This window comes from Hemitrygon akajei, chromosome 5, assembly GCF_048418815.1.
Source record: "Hemitrygon akajei chromosome 5, sHemAka1.3, whole genome shotgun sequence".
Classification (NCBI taxonomy): Eukaryota; Metazoa; Chordata; class Chondrichthyes; order Myliobatiformes; family Dasyatidae; genus Hemitrygon; species Hemitrygon akajei.
The window spans coordinates 22,253,380-22,273,632 of NC_133128.1; the positions used below are offsets into that span (position 1 = coordinate 22,253,380).

The window sequence follows — 20,253 nt, forward strand, 5'->3', positions numbered from 1 at the left end:
TACCTAGGTGTGTTACACATGGGGGATATTGGTAGATGAATGGTGACTCTATCTATGTAATCTGATTCTACCAAAGTCAATCTCAGGAGTATCACGTAAGCTTTTACCAAGGAAAACTTTCGACTTCCCTGTGCTGAGGACGTTATTTGCTTTGCAATTATGCCGTTGGATTGTTTATTTATTAATATAGGGTGCAGGGTAGAGCCTTTAGATCCTTTGAGGCAGACTGCCCAACAAGCCCTGATTTAACCCTAGACTACTCACAGGACAATTTACAACAACCAACTAAGTGCCTAACCTGTACGTCTTTAGACTGTGGGAGGAAACCAGAACACTCGGAGGAAACTCACATGGTCAAGCTTACAAACTCCTTACAGGCCATTGCTGTTGCTCACCCTGCACTTGGAAATTTCCAGAATGGAGCTCGAATTTCATTCTTTCTTTCTGGTGGGTTCCTGCGTCTGAAGATTGGTTAGCTTGCTCACTTGGTGAGAGGTGCATTACAGAGAGAGTGTCACACCGGCACAGGGAGAGTGTCACACCGGCACAGGGAGTGTCACACCGGCACAGGGGGAGTGTCACACCGGCACAGGGAGAGTGTCACACCGGCACAGGGGGAGTGTCACACCGGCACAGGGAGAGTGTCACACCATCACAGGGAGAGTGTCACACCGTCACAGGGGGAGTGTCACACCGGCACAGGGAGAGTCTCACACCGTCACAGGGAGAGTGTCACACCGGCACAGGGAGTGTCACACCGGCACAGGGGGAGTGTCACACCATCACAGGGGGAGTGTCACACCGGCACAGGGAGAGTCTCACACCGTCACAGGGAGAGTGTCACACCGGCACAGGGAGTGTCACACCGGCACAGGGGGAGTGTCACACCGGCACAGGGAGAGTGTCACACCGGCACAGGGGGAGTGTCACACCGGCACAGGGGGAGTGTCACACCGGCACAGGGAGAGTGTCACACCGTCACAGGGGGAGTGTCACACCGGCACAGGGGGAGTGTCACACCGTCACAGGGAGAGTGTCACACCGTCACAGGGGGAGTGTCACACCGGCACAGGGGGAGTGTCACACCGGCACAGGGAGAGTGTCACACCATCACAGGGGGAGTGTCACACCGGCACAGGGAGAGTGTCACACCGGCACAGGGGGAGTGTCACACCATCACAGGGGGAGTGTCACACCGGCACAGGGAGAGTGTCACACCGTCACAGGGGGAGTGTCACACCGGCACAGGGAGAGTGTCACACCGTCACAGGGGGAGTGTCACACCGGCACAGGGAGAATGTCACACCGTCACAGGGGGAGTGTCACACCGGCACAGGGGGAGTGTCACACCGTCACAGGGAGAGTGTCACACCGTCACAGGGGGAGTGTCACACCGGCACAGGGAGAGTGTCACACCGGCACAGGGAGAGTGTCACACCGTCACAGGGGGAGTGTCACACCGTCACAGGGAGAGTGTCACACCGTCACAGGGGGAGTGTCACACCGGCACAGGGAGAGTGTCACACCGTCACAGGGGGAGTGTCACACCGGCACAGGGGGAGTGTCACACCGTCACAGGGGGAGTGTCACACCGGCACAGGGAGAGTGTCACACCGTCACAGGGGGAGTGTCACACAGGCACAGGGAGAGTGTCACACCGTCACAGGGAGAGTGTCACACCGGCACAGGGAGAGTGTCACACCGTCACAGGGGGAGTGTCACACAGGCACAGGGGGAGTGTCACACCGTCACAGGGAGAGTGTCACACCGGCACAGGGAGTGTCACACCGTCACAGGGGGAGTGTCACACCGGCACAGGGGGAGTGACACACCGGCACAGGGAGAGTGTCACACCATCACAGGGAGAGTGTCACACCGGCACAGGGAGAGTGTCACACCGTCACAGGGGGAGTGTCACACCGGCACAGGGAGAGTGTCACACCGGCACAGGGAGAGTGTCACACCGTCACAGGGGGAGTGTCACACCGGCACAGGGGGTGTGTCACACCGGCACAGGGGGAGTGTCACACCGTCACAGGGAGAGTGTCACACCGGCACAGGGAGAGTGTCACACCGTCACAGGGGGAGTGTCACACCGGCACAGGGGGAGTGTCACACCGGCACAGGGGGAGTGTCACACCGTCACAGGGAGAGTGTCACACCGGCACAGGGAGAGTGTCACACCGTCACAGGGAGAGTGTCACACCGTCACAGGGGGAGTGTCACACCGGCACAGGGAGAGTGTCACACAGTCACAGGGAGAGTGTCACACCGGCACAGGGAGAGTGTCACACCGGCACAGGGAGAGTGTCACACCGTCACAGGGAGAGTCTCACACCGGCACAGGGGGAGTGTCACACCGGCACAGGGGGAGTCTCACACCGGCACAGGGGGAGTGTCACACCGGCACAGGGGGAGTGTCACACCGGCACAGGGAGAGTGTCACACCATCACAGGGGGAGTGTCACACCGGCACAGGGAGAGTGTCACACCGGCACAGGGGGAGTGTCACACCATCACAGGGGGAGTGTCACACCGTCACAGGGAGAGTGTCACACCGTCACAGGGGGAGTGTCACACCGGCACAGGGAGAGTGTCACACCGTCACAGGGGGAGTGTCACATCGGCACAGGGAGAGTGTCACACCGTCACAGGGGGAGTGTCACACCGGCACAGGGAGAGTGTCACACCGTCACAGGGGGAGTGTCACACCGGCACAGGGAGAGTGTCACACCGGCACAGGGAGAGTGTCACACCGTCACAGGGGGTGTGTCACACCGTCACAGGGAGAGTGTCACACCGTCACAGGGAGAGTGTCACACCGTCACAGGGGGAGTGTCACACCGGCACAGGGAGAGTGTCACACCGTCACAGGGGGAGTGTCACACCGGCACAGGGGGAGTGTCACACCGTCACAGGGGGAGTGTCACACCGGCACAGGGGGAGTGTCACACCGGCACAGGGGGAGTGTCACACCGGCACAGGGAGAGTGTCACACCGTCACAGGGGGAGTGTCACACCGGCACAGGGAGAGTGTCACACCATCACAGGGAGAGTCTCACACCGGCACAGGGAGAGTGTCACACCGGCACAGGGAGAGTGTCACACCGGCACAGGGGGAGTGTCACACCGTCACAGGGAGAGTCTCACACCGGCACAGGGAGAGTGTCACACCGGCACAGGGAGAGTGACACACCGGCACAGGGGGAGTTTCACACCGGCACAGGGAGAGTGTCACACCATCACAGGGAGAGTCTCACACCGGCACAGGGGGAGTTTCACACCGGCACAGGGAGAGTGTCACACAGTCACAGGGAGAGTGTCACACCGGCACAGTGGGAGTGTCACACCGTCACAGGGAGAGTGTCACACCATCACAGGGGGAGTTTCACACCGTCACAGGGAGAGTGTCACACCGGCACAGGGAGAGTGTCACACCGGCACAGGGAGAGTCTCACACCGTCACAGGGGGAGTGTCACATCGTCACAGGGAGAATGTCACACCGTCACAGGGGGAGTGTCACACCGGCACAGGGAGAGTGTCACACCGTCACAGGGGGAGTATCACACCGGCACAGGGAGAGTGTCACACCGGCACAGGGAGAGTGTCACACCGTCACAGGGGGAGTGTCACACCGTCACAGGGAGAGTGTCACACCGGCACAGGGAGAGTCTCACACCGGCACAGGGAGAGTGTCACACCGTCACAGGGGGAGTGTCACACCGGCACAGGGGGAGTGTCACACCGGCACAGGGGGAGTGTCACACCGGCACAGGGAGAGTGTCACACCGTCACAGGGGGAGTGTCACACCGGCACAGGGAGAGTGTCACACCGTCACAGGGGGAGTGTCACACCGGCACAGGGGGAGTGTCACACCGTCACAGGGGGAGTGTCACACCGGCACAGGGAGAGTGTCACACCGGCACAGGGGGAGTGTCACACAGGCACAGGGAGAGTGTCACACCGTCACAGGGAGAGTGTCACACCGGCACAGGGAGAGTGTCACACCGTCACAGGGAGAGTGTCACACCGTCACAGGGGGAGTGTCACACAGGCACAGGGGGAGTGTCACACCGGCACAGGGAGAGTGTCACACCGGCACAGGGGGAGTGTCACTCCGTCACAGGGGGAGTGTCACACCGGCACAGGGAGAGTCTCACACCGGCACAGGGAGAGTGTCACACCATCACAGGGGGAGTGTCACACCGGCACAGGGAGAGTCTCACACCGGCACAGGGAGAGTGTCACACCATCACAGGGGGAGTGTCACACCGGCACAGGGAGAGTGTCACACCGTCACAGGGAGAGTGTCACACCATCACAGGGGGAGTGTCACACCGTCACAGGGAGAGTGTCACACCGTCACAGGGAGAGTGTCACACCGTCACAGGGAGAGTCACACCGGCACAGGGAGAGTGTCACACCGGCACAGGGAGAGTGTCACACCGGCACAGGGAGAGTGTCACACCGGCACAGGGGGAGTGTCACACCGTCACAGGGAGAGTGTCACACCGGCACAGGGAGAGTGTCACACCGTCACAGGGGGAGTGTCACACCGTCACAGGGGGAGTGTCACACCGGCACAGGGAGAGTGTCACACCGGCACAGGGAGAGTGTCACACCGTCACAGGGAGAGAGTCACACCGTCACAGGGGGAGTGTCACACCGGCACAGGGAGAGTGTCACACCGTCACAGGGGGAGTGTCACACCGGCACAGGGGGAGTGTCACACCGTCACAGGGGGAGTGTCACACCGGCACAGGGGGAGTGTCACACCGGCACAGGGAGAGTGTCACACCGTCACAGGGAGAGTCTCACACCGGCACAGGGAGAGTGTCACACCGTCACAGGGAGAGTGTCACACCGGCACAGGGGGAGTGTCACACCGGCACAGGGGGAGTGTCACACCATCACAGGGGGAGTGTCACACCGTCACAGGGAGAGTGTCACACCGTCACAGGGGGAGTGTCACACCGGCACAGGGAGAGTGTCACACAGTCACAGGGAGAGTGTCACACCGGCACAGGGGGAGTGTCACACAGTCACAGGGAGAGTCTCACACCGGCACAGGGAGAGTGTCACACCGTCACAGGGGGAGTGTCACACCGTCACAGGGGGAGTGTCACACCGGCACAGGGGGAGTGTCACACCATCACAGGGGGAGTGTCACACCGTCACAGGGAGAGTGTCACACCGTCACAGGGGGAGTGTCACACCGGCACAGGGAGAGTGTCACACAGTCACAGGGAGAGTGTCACACCGGCACAGGGGGAGTGTCACACCATCACAGGGAGAGTGTCACACCATCACAGGGGGAGTTTCACACCGTCACAGGGAGAGTGTCACACCGGCACAGGGAGAGTCTCACACCGTCACAGGGGGAGTGTCACACCGGCACAGGGGGAGTGTCACACCGTCACAGGGGGAGTGTCACACCGGCACAGGGGGAGTGTCACACCGGCACAGGGGGAGTGTCACACCGGCACAGGGAGAGTGTCACACCGTCACAGGGGGAGTGTCACACCGGCACAGGGAGAGTGTCACACCATCACAGGGAGAGTCTCACACCGGCACAGGGAGAGTGTCACACCGGCACAGGGAGAGTGTCACACCGGCACAGGGGGAGTGTCACACCGTCACAGGGAGAGTCTCACACCGGCACAGGGAGAGTGTCACACCGGCACAGGGAGAGTGACACACCGGCACAGGGGGAGTTTCACACCGGCACAGGGAGAGTGTCACACCATCACAGGGAGAGTCTCACACCGGCACAGGGGGAGTTTCACACCGGCACAGGGAGAGTGTCACACAGTCACAGGGAGAGTGTCACACCGGCACAGTGGGAGTGTCACACCGTCACAGGGAGAGTGTCACACCATCACAGGGGGAGTTTCACACCGTCACAGGGAGAGTGTCACACCGGCACAGGGAGAGTGTCACACCGGCACAGGGAGAGTCTCACACCGTCACAGGGGGAGTGTCACATCGTCACAGGGAGAATGTCACACCGTCACAGGGGGAGTGTCACACCGGCACAGGGAGAGTGTCACACCGTCACAGGGGGAGTATCACACCGGCACAGGGAGAGTGTCACACCGGCACAGGGAGAGTGTCACACCGTCACAGGGGGAGTGTCACACCGTCACAGGGAGAGTGTCACACCGGCACAGGGAGAGTCTCACACCGGCACAGGGAGAGTGTCACACCGTCACAGGGGGAGTGTCACACCGGCACAGGGGGAGTGTCACACCGGCACAGGGGGAGTGTCACACCGGCACAGGGAGAGTGTCACACCGTCACAGGGAGAGTGTCACACCGTCACAGGGGGAGTGTCACACCGGCACAGGGAGAGTGTCACACCGTCACAGGGGGAGTGTCACACCGGCACAGGGGGAGTGTCACACCGTCACAGGGGGAGTGTCACACCGGCACAGGGAGAGTGTCACACCGGCACAGGGGGAGTGTCACACAGGCACAGGGAGAGTGTCACACCGTCACAGGGAGAGTGTCACACCGGCACAGGGAGAGTGTCACACCGTCACAGGGAGAGTGTCACACCGTCACAGGGGGAGTGTCACACAGGCACAGGGGGAGTGTCACACCGGCACAGGGAGAGTGTCACACCGGCACAGGGGGAGTGTCACTCCGTCACAGGGGGAGTGTCACACCGGCACAGGGAGAGTCTCACACCGGCACAGGGAGAGTGTCACACCATCACAGGGGGAGTGTCACACCGGCACAGGGAGAGTCTCACACCGGCACAGGGAGAGTGTCACACCATCACAGGGGGAGTGTCACACCGGCACAGGGAGAGTGTCACACCGTCACAGGGAGAGTGTCACACCATCACAGGGGGAGTGTCACACCGTCACAGGGAGAGTGTCACACCGTCACAGGGAGAGTGTCACACCGTCACAGGGAGAGTCACACCGGCACAGGGAGAGTGTCACACCGGCACAGGGAGAGTGTCACACCGGCACAGGGAGAGTGTCACACCGGCACAGGGGGAGTGTCACACCGTCACAGGGAGAGTGTCACACCGGCACAGGGAGAGTGTCACACCGTCACAGGGGGAGTGTCACACCGTCACAGGGGGAGTGTCACACCGGCACAGGGAGAGTGTCACACCGGCACAGGGAGAGTGTCACACCGTCACAGGGAGAGAGTCACACCGTCACAGGGGGAGTGTCACACCGGCACAGGGAGAGTGTCACACCGTCACAGGGGGAGTGTCACACCGGCACAGGGGGAGTGTCACACCGTCACAGGGGGAGTGTCACACCGGCACAGGGGGAGTGTCACACCGGCACAGGGAGAGTGTCACACCGTCACAGGGAGAGTCTCACACCGGCACAGGGAGAGTGTCACACCGTCACAGGGAGAGTGTCACACCGGCACAGGGGGAGTGTCACACCGGCACAGGGGGAGTGTCACACCATCACAGGGGGAGTGTCACACCGTCACAGGGAGAGTGTCACACCGTCACAGGGGGAGTGTCACACCGGCACAGGGAGAGTGTCACACAGTCACAGGGAGAGTGTCACACCGGCACAGGGGGAGTGTCACACAGTCACAGGGAGAGTCTCACACCGGCACAGGGAGAGTGTCACACCGTCACAGGGGGAGTGTCACACCGTCACAGGGGGAGTGTCACACCGGCACAGGGGGAGTGTCACACCATCACAGGGGGAGTGTCACACCGTCACAGGGAGAGTGTCACACCGTCACAGGGGGAGTGTCACACCGGCACAGGGAGAGTGTCACACAGTCACAGGGAGAGTGTCACACCGGCACAGGGGGAGTGTCACACCATCACAGGGAGAGTGTCACACCATCACAGGGGGAGTTTCACACCGTCACAGGGAGAGTGTCACACCGGCACAGGGAGAGTCTCACACCGTCACAGGGGGAGTGTCACATCGGCACAGGGAGAATGTCACACCGTCACAGGGGGAGTGTCACACCGGCACAGGGGGAGTGTCACACCGTCACAGGGAGAGTGTCACACCGTCACAGGGGGAGTGTCACACCGGCACAGGGAGAGTGTCACACCGGCACAGGGAGAGTGTCACACCGTCACAGGGGGAGTGTCACACCGTCACAGGGAGAGTGTCACACCGGCACAGGGAGAGTCTCACACCGGCACAGGGAGAGTGTCACACCGGCACAGGGAGAGTGTCACACCGTCACAGGGGGAGTGTCACACCGTCACAGGGGGAGTGTCACACCGTCACAGGGAGAGTGTCACACCGTCACAGGGGGAGTGTCACACCGTCACAGGGAGAGTGTCACACCGGCACAGGGAGAGTCTCACACCGGCACAGGGAGAGTGTCACACCGGCACAGGGAGAGTGTCACACCGTCACAGGGGGAGTGTCACACCGTCACAGGGGGAGTGTCACACCGGCACAGGGAGAGTCTCACACCGGCACAGGGAGAGTGTCACACCGGCACAGGGAGTGTGTCACACCGGCACAGGGAGAGTGTCACACCATCACAGGGGGAGTGTCACACCGGCACAGGGAGAGTGTCACACCGGCACAGGGAGAGTGTCACACCGTCACAGGGGGAGTGTCACACCGGCACAGGGGGAGTGTCACACCGGCACAGGGAGAGTGTCACACCGTCACAGGGAGAGTGTCACACCGTCACAGGGGGAGTGTCACTCCGGCACAGGGAGAGTGTCACACCGTCACAGGGGGAGTGTCACACCGGCACAGGGGGAGTGTCACACCGTCACAGGGGGAGTGTCACACCGGCACAGGGAGAGTGTCACACCGTCACAGGGGGAGTGTCACACAGGCACAGGGAGAGTGTCACACCGTCACAGGGAGAGTGTCACACCGGCACAGGGAGAGTGTCACACCGTCACAGGGGGAGTGTCACACAGGCACAGGGGGAGTGTCACACCGTCACAGGGAGAGTGTCACACCGGCACAGGGGGAGTGTCACTCCGTCACAGGGGGAGTGTCACACCGGCACAGGGAGAGTGTCACACCGGCACAGGGAGAGTGTCACACCATCACAGGGGGAGTGTCACACCGGCACAGGGAGAGTCTCACACCGGCACAGGGAGAGTGTCACACCATCACAGGGGGAGTGTCACACCGGCACAGGGAGAGTGTCACACCGTCACAGGGAGAGTGTCACACCATCACAGGGGGAGTGTCACACCGTCACAGGGAGAGTGTCACACCGTCACAGGGAGAGTGTCACACCGTCACAGGGAGAGTCACACCGGCACAGGGAGAGTGTCACACCGGCACAGGGAGAGTGTCACACCGGCACAGGGAGAGTGTCACACCGGCACAGGGGGAGTGTCACACCGTCACAGGGAGAGTGTCACACCGGCACAGGGAGAGTGTCACACCGTCACAGGGGGAGTGTCACACCGTCACAGGGGGAGTGTCACACCGGCACAGGGAGAGTGTCACACCGGCACAGGGAGAGTGTCACACCGTCACAGGGGGAGTGTCACACCGGCACAGGGGGAGTGTCACACCGTCACAGGGAGAGTGTCACACCGGCACAGGGAGAGTCTCACACCGTCACAGGGAGAGTGTCACACCGGCACAGGGGGAGTGTCACACCGTCACAGGGAGTGTCACACCATCACAGGGGGAGTGTCACACCGGCACAGGGAGAGTGTCACACCGTCACAGGGGGAGTGTCACACCGTCACAGGGAGAGTGTCACACCGTCACAGGGGGAGTGTCACACCGGCACAGGGGGAGTGTCACACCGGCACAGGGGGAGTCTCACACCGTCACAGGGAGAGTGTCACACCGGCACAGGGGGAGTGTCACACCGGCACAGGGGGAGTGTCACACCGGCACAGGGAGAGTCTCACACCGGCACAGGGGGAGTGTCACACCGGCACAGGGAGAGTGTCACACCGTCACAGGGAGAGTGTCACACCGGCACAGGGAGAGTCTCACACCATCACAGGGAGAGTGTCACACCGTCACAGGGAGAGTGTCACACCGTCACAGGGAGAGTGTCACACCGGCACAGGGAGAGTCTCACACCATCACAGGGAGAGTGTCACACCGGCACAGGGAGAGTGTCACACCGGCACAGGGGGAGTGTCACACCGGCACAGGGGGAGTGTCACACCGTCACAGGGGGAGCGTCACACCGTCACAGGGGGAGCGTCACACCGTCACAGGGGGAGCGTCACACCGGCACAGGGAGAGTGTCACACCGTCACAGGGAGAGTGTCACACCGTCACAGGGAGTGTTACACCGTCACAGTGAGAGCGTCACACCGTCACAGGGGGAGCGTCACACCGTCACAGGGGGAGCGTCACACCGGCACAGGGAGAGTGTCACACCGTCACAGGGAGAGTGTCACACCGTCACAGGGAGTGTCACACCGTCACAGGGGGGAGTGTCACACCGGCACAGGGAGAGTGTCACACCGTCACAGGGGGAGTGTCACACCGGCACAGGGAGAGTGTCACACCGGCACAGGGAGAGTGTCACACCGTCACAGGGGGAGTGTCACACCGTCACAGGGAGAGTGTCACACCGGCACAGGGGGAGTGTCACACCGGCACAGGGAGAGTGTCACACCGTCACAGGGAGAGTGTCACACCGGCACAGGGAGAGTCTCACACCGTCACAGGGGGAGTGTCACACCGTCACAGGGAGAGTGTCACACCGTCACAGGGAGTGTTACACCGTCACAGGGAGAGTGTCACACCGTCACAGGGGGGAGTGTCACACCGGCACAGGGAGAGTGTCACACCGGCACAGGGAGAGTGTCACACCGTCACAGGGGGAGTGTCACACCGGCACAGGGAGAGTGTCACACTGGCACAGGGAAAGAGCACATGACTCACTGAGTGGAGGGTAGGTGCTGCGTGAAGATGGAAATATATCTCTGGTACTGGTACAGTCACAGTCAGACAAAAGTAATGGTACCAAAATAATCTTTAATGAGATTGGTTTAATAATTAAAAGGAAAAGATCAAAGATTAATATTAAATTAGATTTAAAGAAAAGCAATCAAAAGATTTTTTTATTCTCCTTTTCCCTCTCAGCATAGAAGGAAGCATCTTAGTCTATTCTGCCACTTATTTCCCAGTAATTCATTTTCTCTTACATTCCTGTCAAATTCACACTAATCTTTCGAACATCCAACTATACCGGAGGCAATTTACAATGGCCAGTTAACCTACCAACTTGCATATATTTGGAAGCCCTTGCAGTTACAGGGAAAACATGCAAATTCCACATAGACAGCCGCCAAGGTCAGGATGAGGGTGTAGTTACTTAGGACAGTATTTATTTCCCATCCATAAATGCTCCAGTACTGCGTAGATTGTTTGATCATTTTAGAGGGCACTTAATTGCCAACTATGATTCTGTGGAGTCACATTCAAAGCTGACCAAGACAAGATGATAAATGTGGACTGTGACCTGTTAGGTTTATGGTTGTCATTATTGATAACGATGTTCCCGGTCAAGATGGTGCCTGAGTATACTCCTCCCACAGTCAACATCTTCTGGATAGACCATAAGAATATTTATTTCACTTCTTTTATGCCCTTAATGGCTTTTTTTTTTGTCTTGAATGTGTTTCTGGACCTGTTGGAACTTGTGATTTACAGTTTGGATATCGTTAGGGTGATGCAGTGCTATGCCGTCTCTGAGAGGATTCTGGGAAATAGCAAGTATGATCATCGTGGCAAGGAGGCTGGGGAGGGGGCAAGAGGCGAGGTTCAACTCCATTTTACCAATTAAAGCTTCAATTGTTTGCCGATTAAAGTGTCAAGGGAAACATCAAGGCAAATGCAGAAGGTGAGCGCGCGCTACCTGCCTTTTGATCGCTGGTGGGATAGCTCTGCTTCCGGAGAGGGGAGCCTGTGTGGCCAGTTGCTGTGACTGGAGAAGTTGCTGAGTTTTTGATATGGATATGGTTTTGGACAATGGAATATGGACTTTTTTCAGTCTTATAGTTTCTATATTCTGTGTTTTTCACTCACTCTTTCTCGTTTTTTTGTGCAGGGGAGAGGGGATTTGGGGTCAACGATTGTGTTCCTGTTCTCTTTTTTTCTTGGTTTCATGACTATCTGGACAAGAAGAATTTCAGAGTTGTATACCTTGATAATAAATGGACCTTTGAACCTTTAGATTTGCATCCTGTACTGGGTAACAGTGTGATTAAATTACTGAATGGTTGTTCAGCAATGTGGGCCACCAGATCCCACCATCATAGACAAGTAAATTTTTCTCTATTATTATGTATTGCATTGTACTGCTGTCTCAAAGTCAACAAACCTCATGATATATGCCGATGATATTAAACTTGATTCTAATCGGAAAAGCTGATGGCAGTTTGGGGTCCATGAAGCTCTACGTGGATTCACTAACTTCCTTACCCAACCTAGCCACTTCGTTAGCTCAGGGACAATTAAGGACTGACAGCAAATGCCAGCACTACCACTGACATGCACATCCTTTCAATGAATAAATAATAAAAATCCTCATTTGCTGCGGTGTAGTTCACGTTTGTGCGTAATTTATAAAGTTACAGTACCCCTAAGGATGATTATTATAAATCTTCTACCTGTTTTCCCATTAATTTCTGACACTATTTTCTCAGCACTGTTCCCGCTAAGCTGTGTGGGTGCACAGCCGTGCAGTGACTGAAATGCTCCCACGCACACAGCCTCTGATGCCGCGCAGCTGGAATCTTCTATTATATAATATTTTATTAAAGTGCTACACAGCTTTCAGGCCGTGTAAGAATTTCCTGCTCAGAGCAATGGTTGGATCGCACGGCTGTTGAGTATTAGAGGGAACGTTGTTTCTCAGTGTTTAAGCAGAAGCAGTTTGCTACCTATCCCGGGGTTTGACCAGCAGAGGGCACTCTAGGAAGGCGGAAACAGCTGAACTCGTTCTTTCTGGGGACCGAATGTGTAGTTCGGATTCTGTGACAGTGACAACAAACAAACACATTTTGCATCTAGAATTGCTCACTGAACCCCATGCCAGCGGGAAAATTACAACCACTCCCACTGCCTTACACTCTTCCCATTGCCTTTCTCTCAACCTTTTGCCTTTCTCTGGACCCTTCGCCTTTCTTACTCTGTTCTTTTAAACTCCTTATATTCTGTCTTGGGGTGTCCAATGCACAATTTGTTTTAGTAACTGATCTTTCCCAAGAATAGTATCCTTTGGACTGTTAACTCGCAAAACATGGTTAGGATTTTAAATTCCGAACTCTTCTCAGGGCTGAGGAGACCTCACTCCCACCTTGCTTTTGTGAGTTCTAAGTTAGCTCAATATGAGGACCACAAATTCTTCCACAGAGAGGGAAGCTGGTTGATGACGGTCCTCTGTTCTCAACACCATCCTGAATGCTCCTTCTTCACTATGAGTGGTCATGGGTTTGGGATTTCCTGGAGTCAATGGAAATGTTACATTTTTCGAAGAAGGTTTTGAGCACATCATTGAATTTGTTTCCCTGTCCGCCAGGCAAATCTTAGACTATACTGTCTACTTTAAGAATCTGTGGTCTGATGAAATCCTAGGTTTTACTAAACTACCTCTTGCCTTATGTGACACCCCTCCCTATCTCTTGAGCAATTAGCCCTTTACTTTCTTGATGCCTGGTTCAGAATTAAAATCAAGGTAGAATTTTTCACTCGCCTCCCAAGGCCAGACCTACCCATTATCTGTGAATAGCTGCTGATTTACGTTCCAGGCATCAGGACTCCTGATGAAGCATCTTGCCCAGAAACATTGACAGTTTATTCGCCTCCTTAGATACCAAAATTCCTCCAGCATTTTGTGTGCATTGCTCAAGATTTCCAGCATTTGCAGAATCAATGTCTTTAACTATAGTACACCCTCCCACGAGGCTCAGTGCCATCCTCCCTCCGATTCTGCCCTACCTCTACAAGCTGTTATTGTTGTTGGCATACCGTCTTCCAGTGTAGTGGCTATAATCTCCTGCGAGGATGGTCCGGTGCCCGCTCGGTTGCACGCCTGCACCACCACTCCGTACTGTGTGAACTTCTTCAGATTGTCCAGGGTGTACAGTTCACTGTCGCCGGTGGTCTCCATGCTGATGATGTTGAACTGGTAGTTCCCACCTGTGCTGTACTCCCGATAACCGATCTGATAGCCACGGATCAACCCGTTCTGCAGGTGCTTCTTTGGAGGCTGAGCGAGGTGGTGGGGAAAGGGAGAGAGAGCACGCAGAATTATGATTTGAATCATACGTTTCCCTTCACTGATGCAAAACCTTTCTTTTGACGATGCACAAGCATTTTGAATTGAATTGACTTTATTTCTTTCACTCTTCACATAGATGAGGAGTAACTTTACTCCTCTGGTGCCATAGTGTATCAGGCTCATTTGCACAGTTGTGGCTTAATGCCAGAAATGTGGGTCAATTGGAGGCTGGAGCTGGAGGCTTGTATCATTCCCATTGTCTTAGTCCCCTGGAAGGCAGGAGAATGGGCTTGAGGGAGAGAGGCTAGGAGAATAGGGTTGAGAGGGAGAAAGTAGAGAATGGGGTTGAGAGGGAGGTGGTAGAGAATGGGGTTGAGGGGGAGAAAGTAGAGAATGGGGTTGAGAGGGAGAAGGTAGAGAATGGGGTTGAGAGGGAGAAGGTAGAGAATGGGGTTGAGAGGGAGAAGGTAGAAAATAGGTTTAAAAGGGAGAGGGTAGAGAATGGGGTTGAGAGGGAGAAGGTAGAGAATGGGGTTGAGAGGGAGAAGGTAGAAAATAGGTTTAAAAGGGAGAGGGTAGAGAATGGGGTTGAGAGGGAGAAGGTAGAGAATGGGGTTGAGAGGGAGAAGGTGGAGAATGGGGTTGAGAGGGAGAGGGTAGAGAATGGGGTTAAAAGGGAGAGGGTAGAGAATGGGGTTGAGAGGGAGAAGGTAGAGAATGGGGTTGAGAGGGAGAAGGTAGAAAATGGGGTTAAAAGGAAGAGGGTAGAGAATGGGGTTGAGAGGGAGAAGGTAGAGAATAGGGTTAAAAGGGATAATAAATCAACCATGATCGAGCTGTGGAGTAGATTTGATGGGCTGAACAGCCTAATTCTGCCCTTACATTTTACGGTGTTATTTTGTGTGTAACATGTTAAAGTGAAATACATTACTGGGTATAGAACAAGTACCATCCAATAGTCTGAAACATAGTCCAACACTGGCAAATTGCCAGGAGTGCCAGATTATCAGAATCCTACTCTCCACTCTGGTGGATGTCTCTTGAGTAGAAGGAATAGGATTGGGTTATTATGTTTACTGCTCAAAGTTGCAATTTACACATCAGTCTTGCATTTGAGTCTCATAGTGATAGAAAAGGCAATGCTGGTAAATCAGATTGGTATAGATGGGTGCTGATGATAGGCTTGGGCATAGTGGGCCTAAGGGCCTGTTTCTCTGCATTGTTAACAAAATATTGATCCTCAGAGCTAATGTAGCCTCGTAGACAGTACACAATAAAATTCTTCCTCTGTCTGTATCCATGAAGTGAATTCCATGCAGTGAAGAATAAAGTACTTCCATTTCTGGGGTGCCCTCAGAACCTCATGTTGTAATATACATGACATATTTTCTAATGAAGTGCAGCAAAATTTGCACAAAGTGTCCCTTGAAGAATAAGGAGATAGGGGTCAGACAGCCTGTGTCGAAGTGACACGGGTTTACTGAGTAGATGCCATAAATACAGAGTAAACGTAGGCATACGGAGGCGTTTCAGTGTAATATCAGGTAAAAATGAGTGAAGCACTATGGAAGTACTAGGAAGGACAGATGCTGGAATCTGAAGCAGGAAGCTCTAGGAACTCAGTGGTCAGGTACCACCTGCGTACGGAGGTAGACAGTCGATGCTTAGGATCGAGACTTTGAACCTTGACTACCCCAGTGAAGTGTAATATTGAACATTGGTTTCCCTTCACAGATGCAGCCTGACCCAACATACAAATTTCCTTTCCTTAGACCTACATATTTACTTATTGAAATACAATACGGAGCAGGCCCTTCTGGCCCTTCGAACCATGCCGCCCAGCTTAATCACGGGACGATTTACTATGACCTATTAACCTACCAGCCGGTATGTCTTTGGACTATGGGAGGAAACTGGAGCACCTGGAGGAAACCTACATGATCATGGGAGTCCCCAGACAGCAGCAGGAATTGAACCTGGGTTCAATAAACCACCGACTCAACCTGCAAGTCAGACTTAAGGAGTCTTGCACGTGGCTTCCCAAGTCCCTTTGTACCTCTGGTTTCTAAATTTGCTCCCCACTAGGAAAATAGTCTACACCTTTATTCCTTCTACCAATGTTCATTGCCATACACTTCCCCATAACCCGGTGTAATTGGCCTGATCTGCAAGTGATCACTGTCTTCTCCCTGGCAATTTGCTACCGAAGCAACAAAGGTGAAAGTGACCACCATGAGTACGAGGCAATAATGCCAAGGTCCCTTCAGATTTCTGGGGGTGGCATGGTAGTGTAGTCGTTAGCACAACACTTTACACTTTGTGACTGTATGTGCTATCATAACTATATGTGCTGTGTCCCACAGTATGCACTGTGTTTGCACCTTGGCTCTGGAGGGATGCTGTTCTGTTCAGCTATATATATGTATATGGTTGAATGACAATTAAACTTGAACTTGAGTGGACGTGGAGAGGATGTTTCCTATGGGGGGAATCTAGTTCCTGAGGGCACAGCCTCAGCATGTGAGTACTTCCAGTTGATGAGGAGGAATTTCATTAGCCCTGACTTAACCCTTGGAATTTATTGCTACAGAGGCCAAGTCACTGGATATACTTAAATAAAGGTTCTTGATTTGTAAGAGTGGTAAAGGTTATGCCAAGAAGGCAGGAGAATACGGTTGAAAGGCCATGATGAACTGGTGGAGCAGACTTGATGGGCCATATGGCCTAATTCTGCTCCTGTCTTGTAGTCTTATAGTCCTCTTGAAACATATAAGATCCTTGGAGGAATGAATTGCTAAGTGTCGAGAAGTTTCCATAGTGAAGAAATCTTGTATGAGGCAATGCGGTTACAAGATTAGGGGCTGTCCTATAAATCCAAAATACATCAAAAGATCTTCTCACAGAGGGTAGTGAATCAATGGAGTTCTCTACCCTGGATGTTTGTGGAGATGACGTAATTGGGGAACTTGCAGAGGAAAAAAGATACATTTTTGAAAGATCAGGGAATTGAGGTCTGTGAGGAACTGATGCAGAAGAGGAAATATTGGTCATGATCATATTAAATGACGGTGCAGGCCCAAGAGGATCTTCTTCTTACTTTTCTATCTTCTTATATCCTTGTATATCAAAAGTAAACAATTATTCCCATAAATGTATAAACGTGCAGAAAGCCACGGCATACGTTGGCTGCTCTATGTGTCAACTACGAATGTGCAGTAGTTACCTGTTCAGGCTGGTGCGCTGGCTCCTTGCAAAGCTCCAGCCTCTGCACCAGGTAAGACAGGGCAGCAGGTGCATGGGAGCACCGCCAATTTACATGACAGCTACTGTATATATTTAACATGCAAATATATAGCTATACTTTATCATTGCTGGATCTAAATCCTGGGACTCGCTACCCAAAAGTATAGGTTCAAGAAGGCACCTCACCTCCACCCTCTAGAGAAAGGCAATAAAGGAATTTTAAAAAAGAGGCAGAGAGCAGCATGGACACAATGCAGGGAGAGGCACATCGAAAGTTGCCACCCACCCTTTCCTAGACACCCTAAATGCACACATACACACACACACACACACACACACACACACACAGAGGCAAGCACAAACATACACACACAAAACATACACAAATACAAAAACATACGTACACACACACAAACCTACATACACATATGCACAAATATACACACAAACATATTTACACAAACATTCACACCCAAAACATATAACACACATATACACACCCACACATACAAACATACATACACAGACATTCACATACAAAACATATAACATACACGTACACACACACACATGAATGTTGCACTCAAACTACACAACGTGTACAAAGATCAACATAATATCCACATTTATACACCTAGAGCTCACACACAGAAAGCCATCCACATCCAAACATAGACAACAACAGCCATTATTTGACACAGTTCACGGTTAATATAAAGACAAAATATTTAGGTCTTAGAAATTAGTTTGAACATATCATGTGTTGTACTAAGTGTTTAAGAGAAAGAATGAAGCATCGTGGATGAAGAAAAAGAAATTAAGAGCGGTTCCTGAGAAATGACATCAATTTAAACCAAACCTTTTGGTGAGAGCTCAAAGATAGAATATATATGCCCAGATTAAATCTGGTTATCAGTGAATTTCCAAACTGATTCTCACCGAACAACGTTAACCTTCCAGTCCTATACAGAGGTGGACAATAAATCATGTTTCTGTCAGCAGCAAACATCTGGGAGCTTATACAGAAAGTAATAAGGTGGCTGCAAGCCTCTTTTGAAATCTATTCCCAATTGCAAAGTTCAGTGTTTATTTCAAGGAAGCCCCCAGTGTCATTATCAAGAACTTGTAAGTGAGGTGAAAAAATACTTTATTCACAGTCCCATAGCTCTTTACATCCAATGAGGTACTTTTTACATGGCTGACCTACTGAGTAGTTCAGAATTCAGCAAATGCACTCTCTTGCTTTTTGATTAATTTAAAAGGATGATTGTTGTCAAAAATGTCTCATATAGTTTGCAAACATCAAACCCCAACAAATAGCAATATGTAATGACTGGAAAATCTGTTTCTAGAGATGTTTGCTGAAGTAAAAGTGATGTTTTGAATACCAAGGGGTGAGGTGAAAATAGGGCCTGTCTTAATATCCCTTTAAATGACAGTAACCTTAACAATGCTTCAATGCCACAGTGCTAAGTTCAAAGTACATATACGTTACCATATACTTGTTTGAGCTTCATTTTCTTGCAGGCATTTACAGGAGAACAAAGAAATACAATAGGATCAATGAAAAACTACACAAAGACTGACAAACAAGCAATGAAGACCTCCAGGAACCTGGTAGTGTTTCTGAGCACCACCAGGTTCAGGAACAACTATTACCCCTCAACCATCAGGCTCTTGAACCAGTGTAGATAACTTCACTCACCCCATCACTGAACTGTTCCCACAACCTATGAACTCACTTTGAAGGACTCTTCATCTCATGCTCCGATATTTTTTGCTTATTTATTTTATTTTTTGTTTTTCTATTGTACTTGCTCAGTTTGTTCTATTTGCGCACTGGTTGTCTACACCATTGGGAGTGGTCTTTCATTGATTCTATTGTGGTTGTTGGACTTACTGGGTATGCCCGGAAGAAAACAAAACTCATGGTGACAAATAACTACCTTCATAATACTTTATACTTTGAACAATGTCCAAAAAAGGCCGACTGGGCAACTACAAAGTAATAAACAAACAAGAATACTGAGAACCTGAGTTGCAGAGTCCTTGAAAGTGAGTCCATAGGTTGCTAAGTCAGCTCAGCTTTGGGGGAGGGGGTGAAGTTATCCACACTGGTTCAGGAGCCTGATGGCGGTAGGGTAATAACTGTTCCTGAAGCGGGTGATGGGGATGTGGGGCTCATTTGCCTTCTTCACAATGGCAGCAGCAAGGAGACAGAATGGTCTGGATGGTGGGGGTCCTGCTTTCCTGTGCTCTAGTGTCAATGCAGATTTATACTGTACTCAAGACTCTGGAGTGAGTACCTACTGCCCCAGAGGCAAGAAGGTCACCACCTGAGTTAGACTTATTATAGAATAAATGTCCTTGCACCTAACTTCAGCAACAAAATGCCTATTGAAGTGAAACAGCACTTGGTGTGACATATGAAGGTGAGAAAGCAGTGACACTAAACCCCACCCATTCAAACGAAACTGCGAATCAAATCGTGCATTGGGTATAAGATTCCCCTGTAATAACAAGGATCCATGTTCCCTGTCTCCTGAGGACATGGTCCACAGGTGCATTGAAGGACTGTCATCTGCATGTTCTTCCTCGTGTCATGTACGCTCCGGCACTTTGGAAATAATTGCTACTATGCACAGTGAACAGAAGAGCTCCGATCCCAGGCAGATTAAAACACGAGTCAGTTGCTCTCTGACATTCCTATTCTCATGAATGAGTCAGAAACAATTCAGTTACCTTCCACGTCACTTTGATAGCCTGGGACGACAGAGATTCGAGGACAACATCGACAGGTGGGCCATCTGGGGCTATAGCA

The 20,253-nt window shown here is 53.0% G+C and overlaps 1 protein-coding gene across 6 annotated transcripts in view; it reads right to left on the reverse strand.

The window, feature by feature from the left end:
* Positions 1–20,253, reverse strand: part of LOC140727541 (cell adhesion molecule DSCAM) — a 779,430-nt gene that overhangs the window by 135,871 nt on the left and 623,306 nt on the right. For all 6 annotated transcript variants that reach the window (XM_073045003.1, XM_073045002.1, XM_073045004.1 and 3 more), the window contains 2 exons: positions 20,175–20,245; positions 13,937–14,177 (listed from right to left, as the gene is read on the reverse strand). In XM_073045003.1, coding sequence (XP_072901104.1) covers positions 13,937–14,177; positions 20,175–20,245 — 312 coding nt within the window. The remainder of the gene's footprint in view (positions 1–13,936; positions 14,178–20,174; positions 20,246–20,253) is intronic.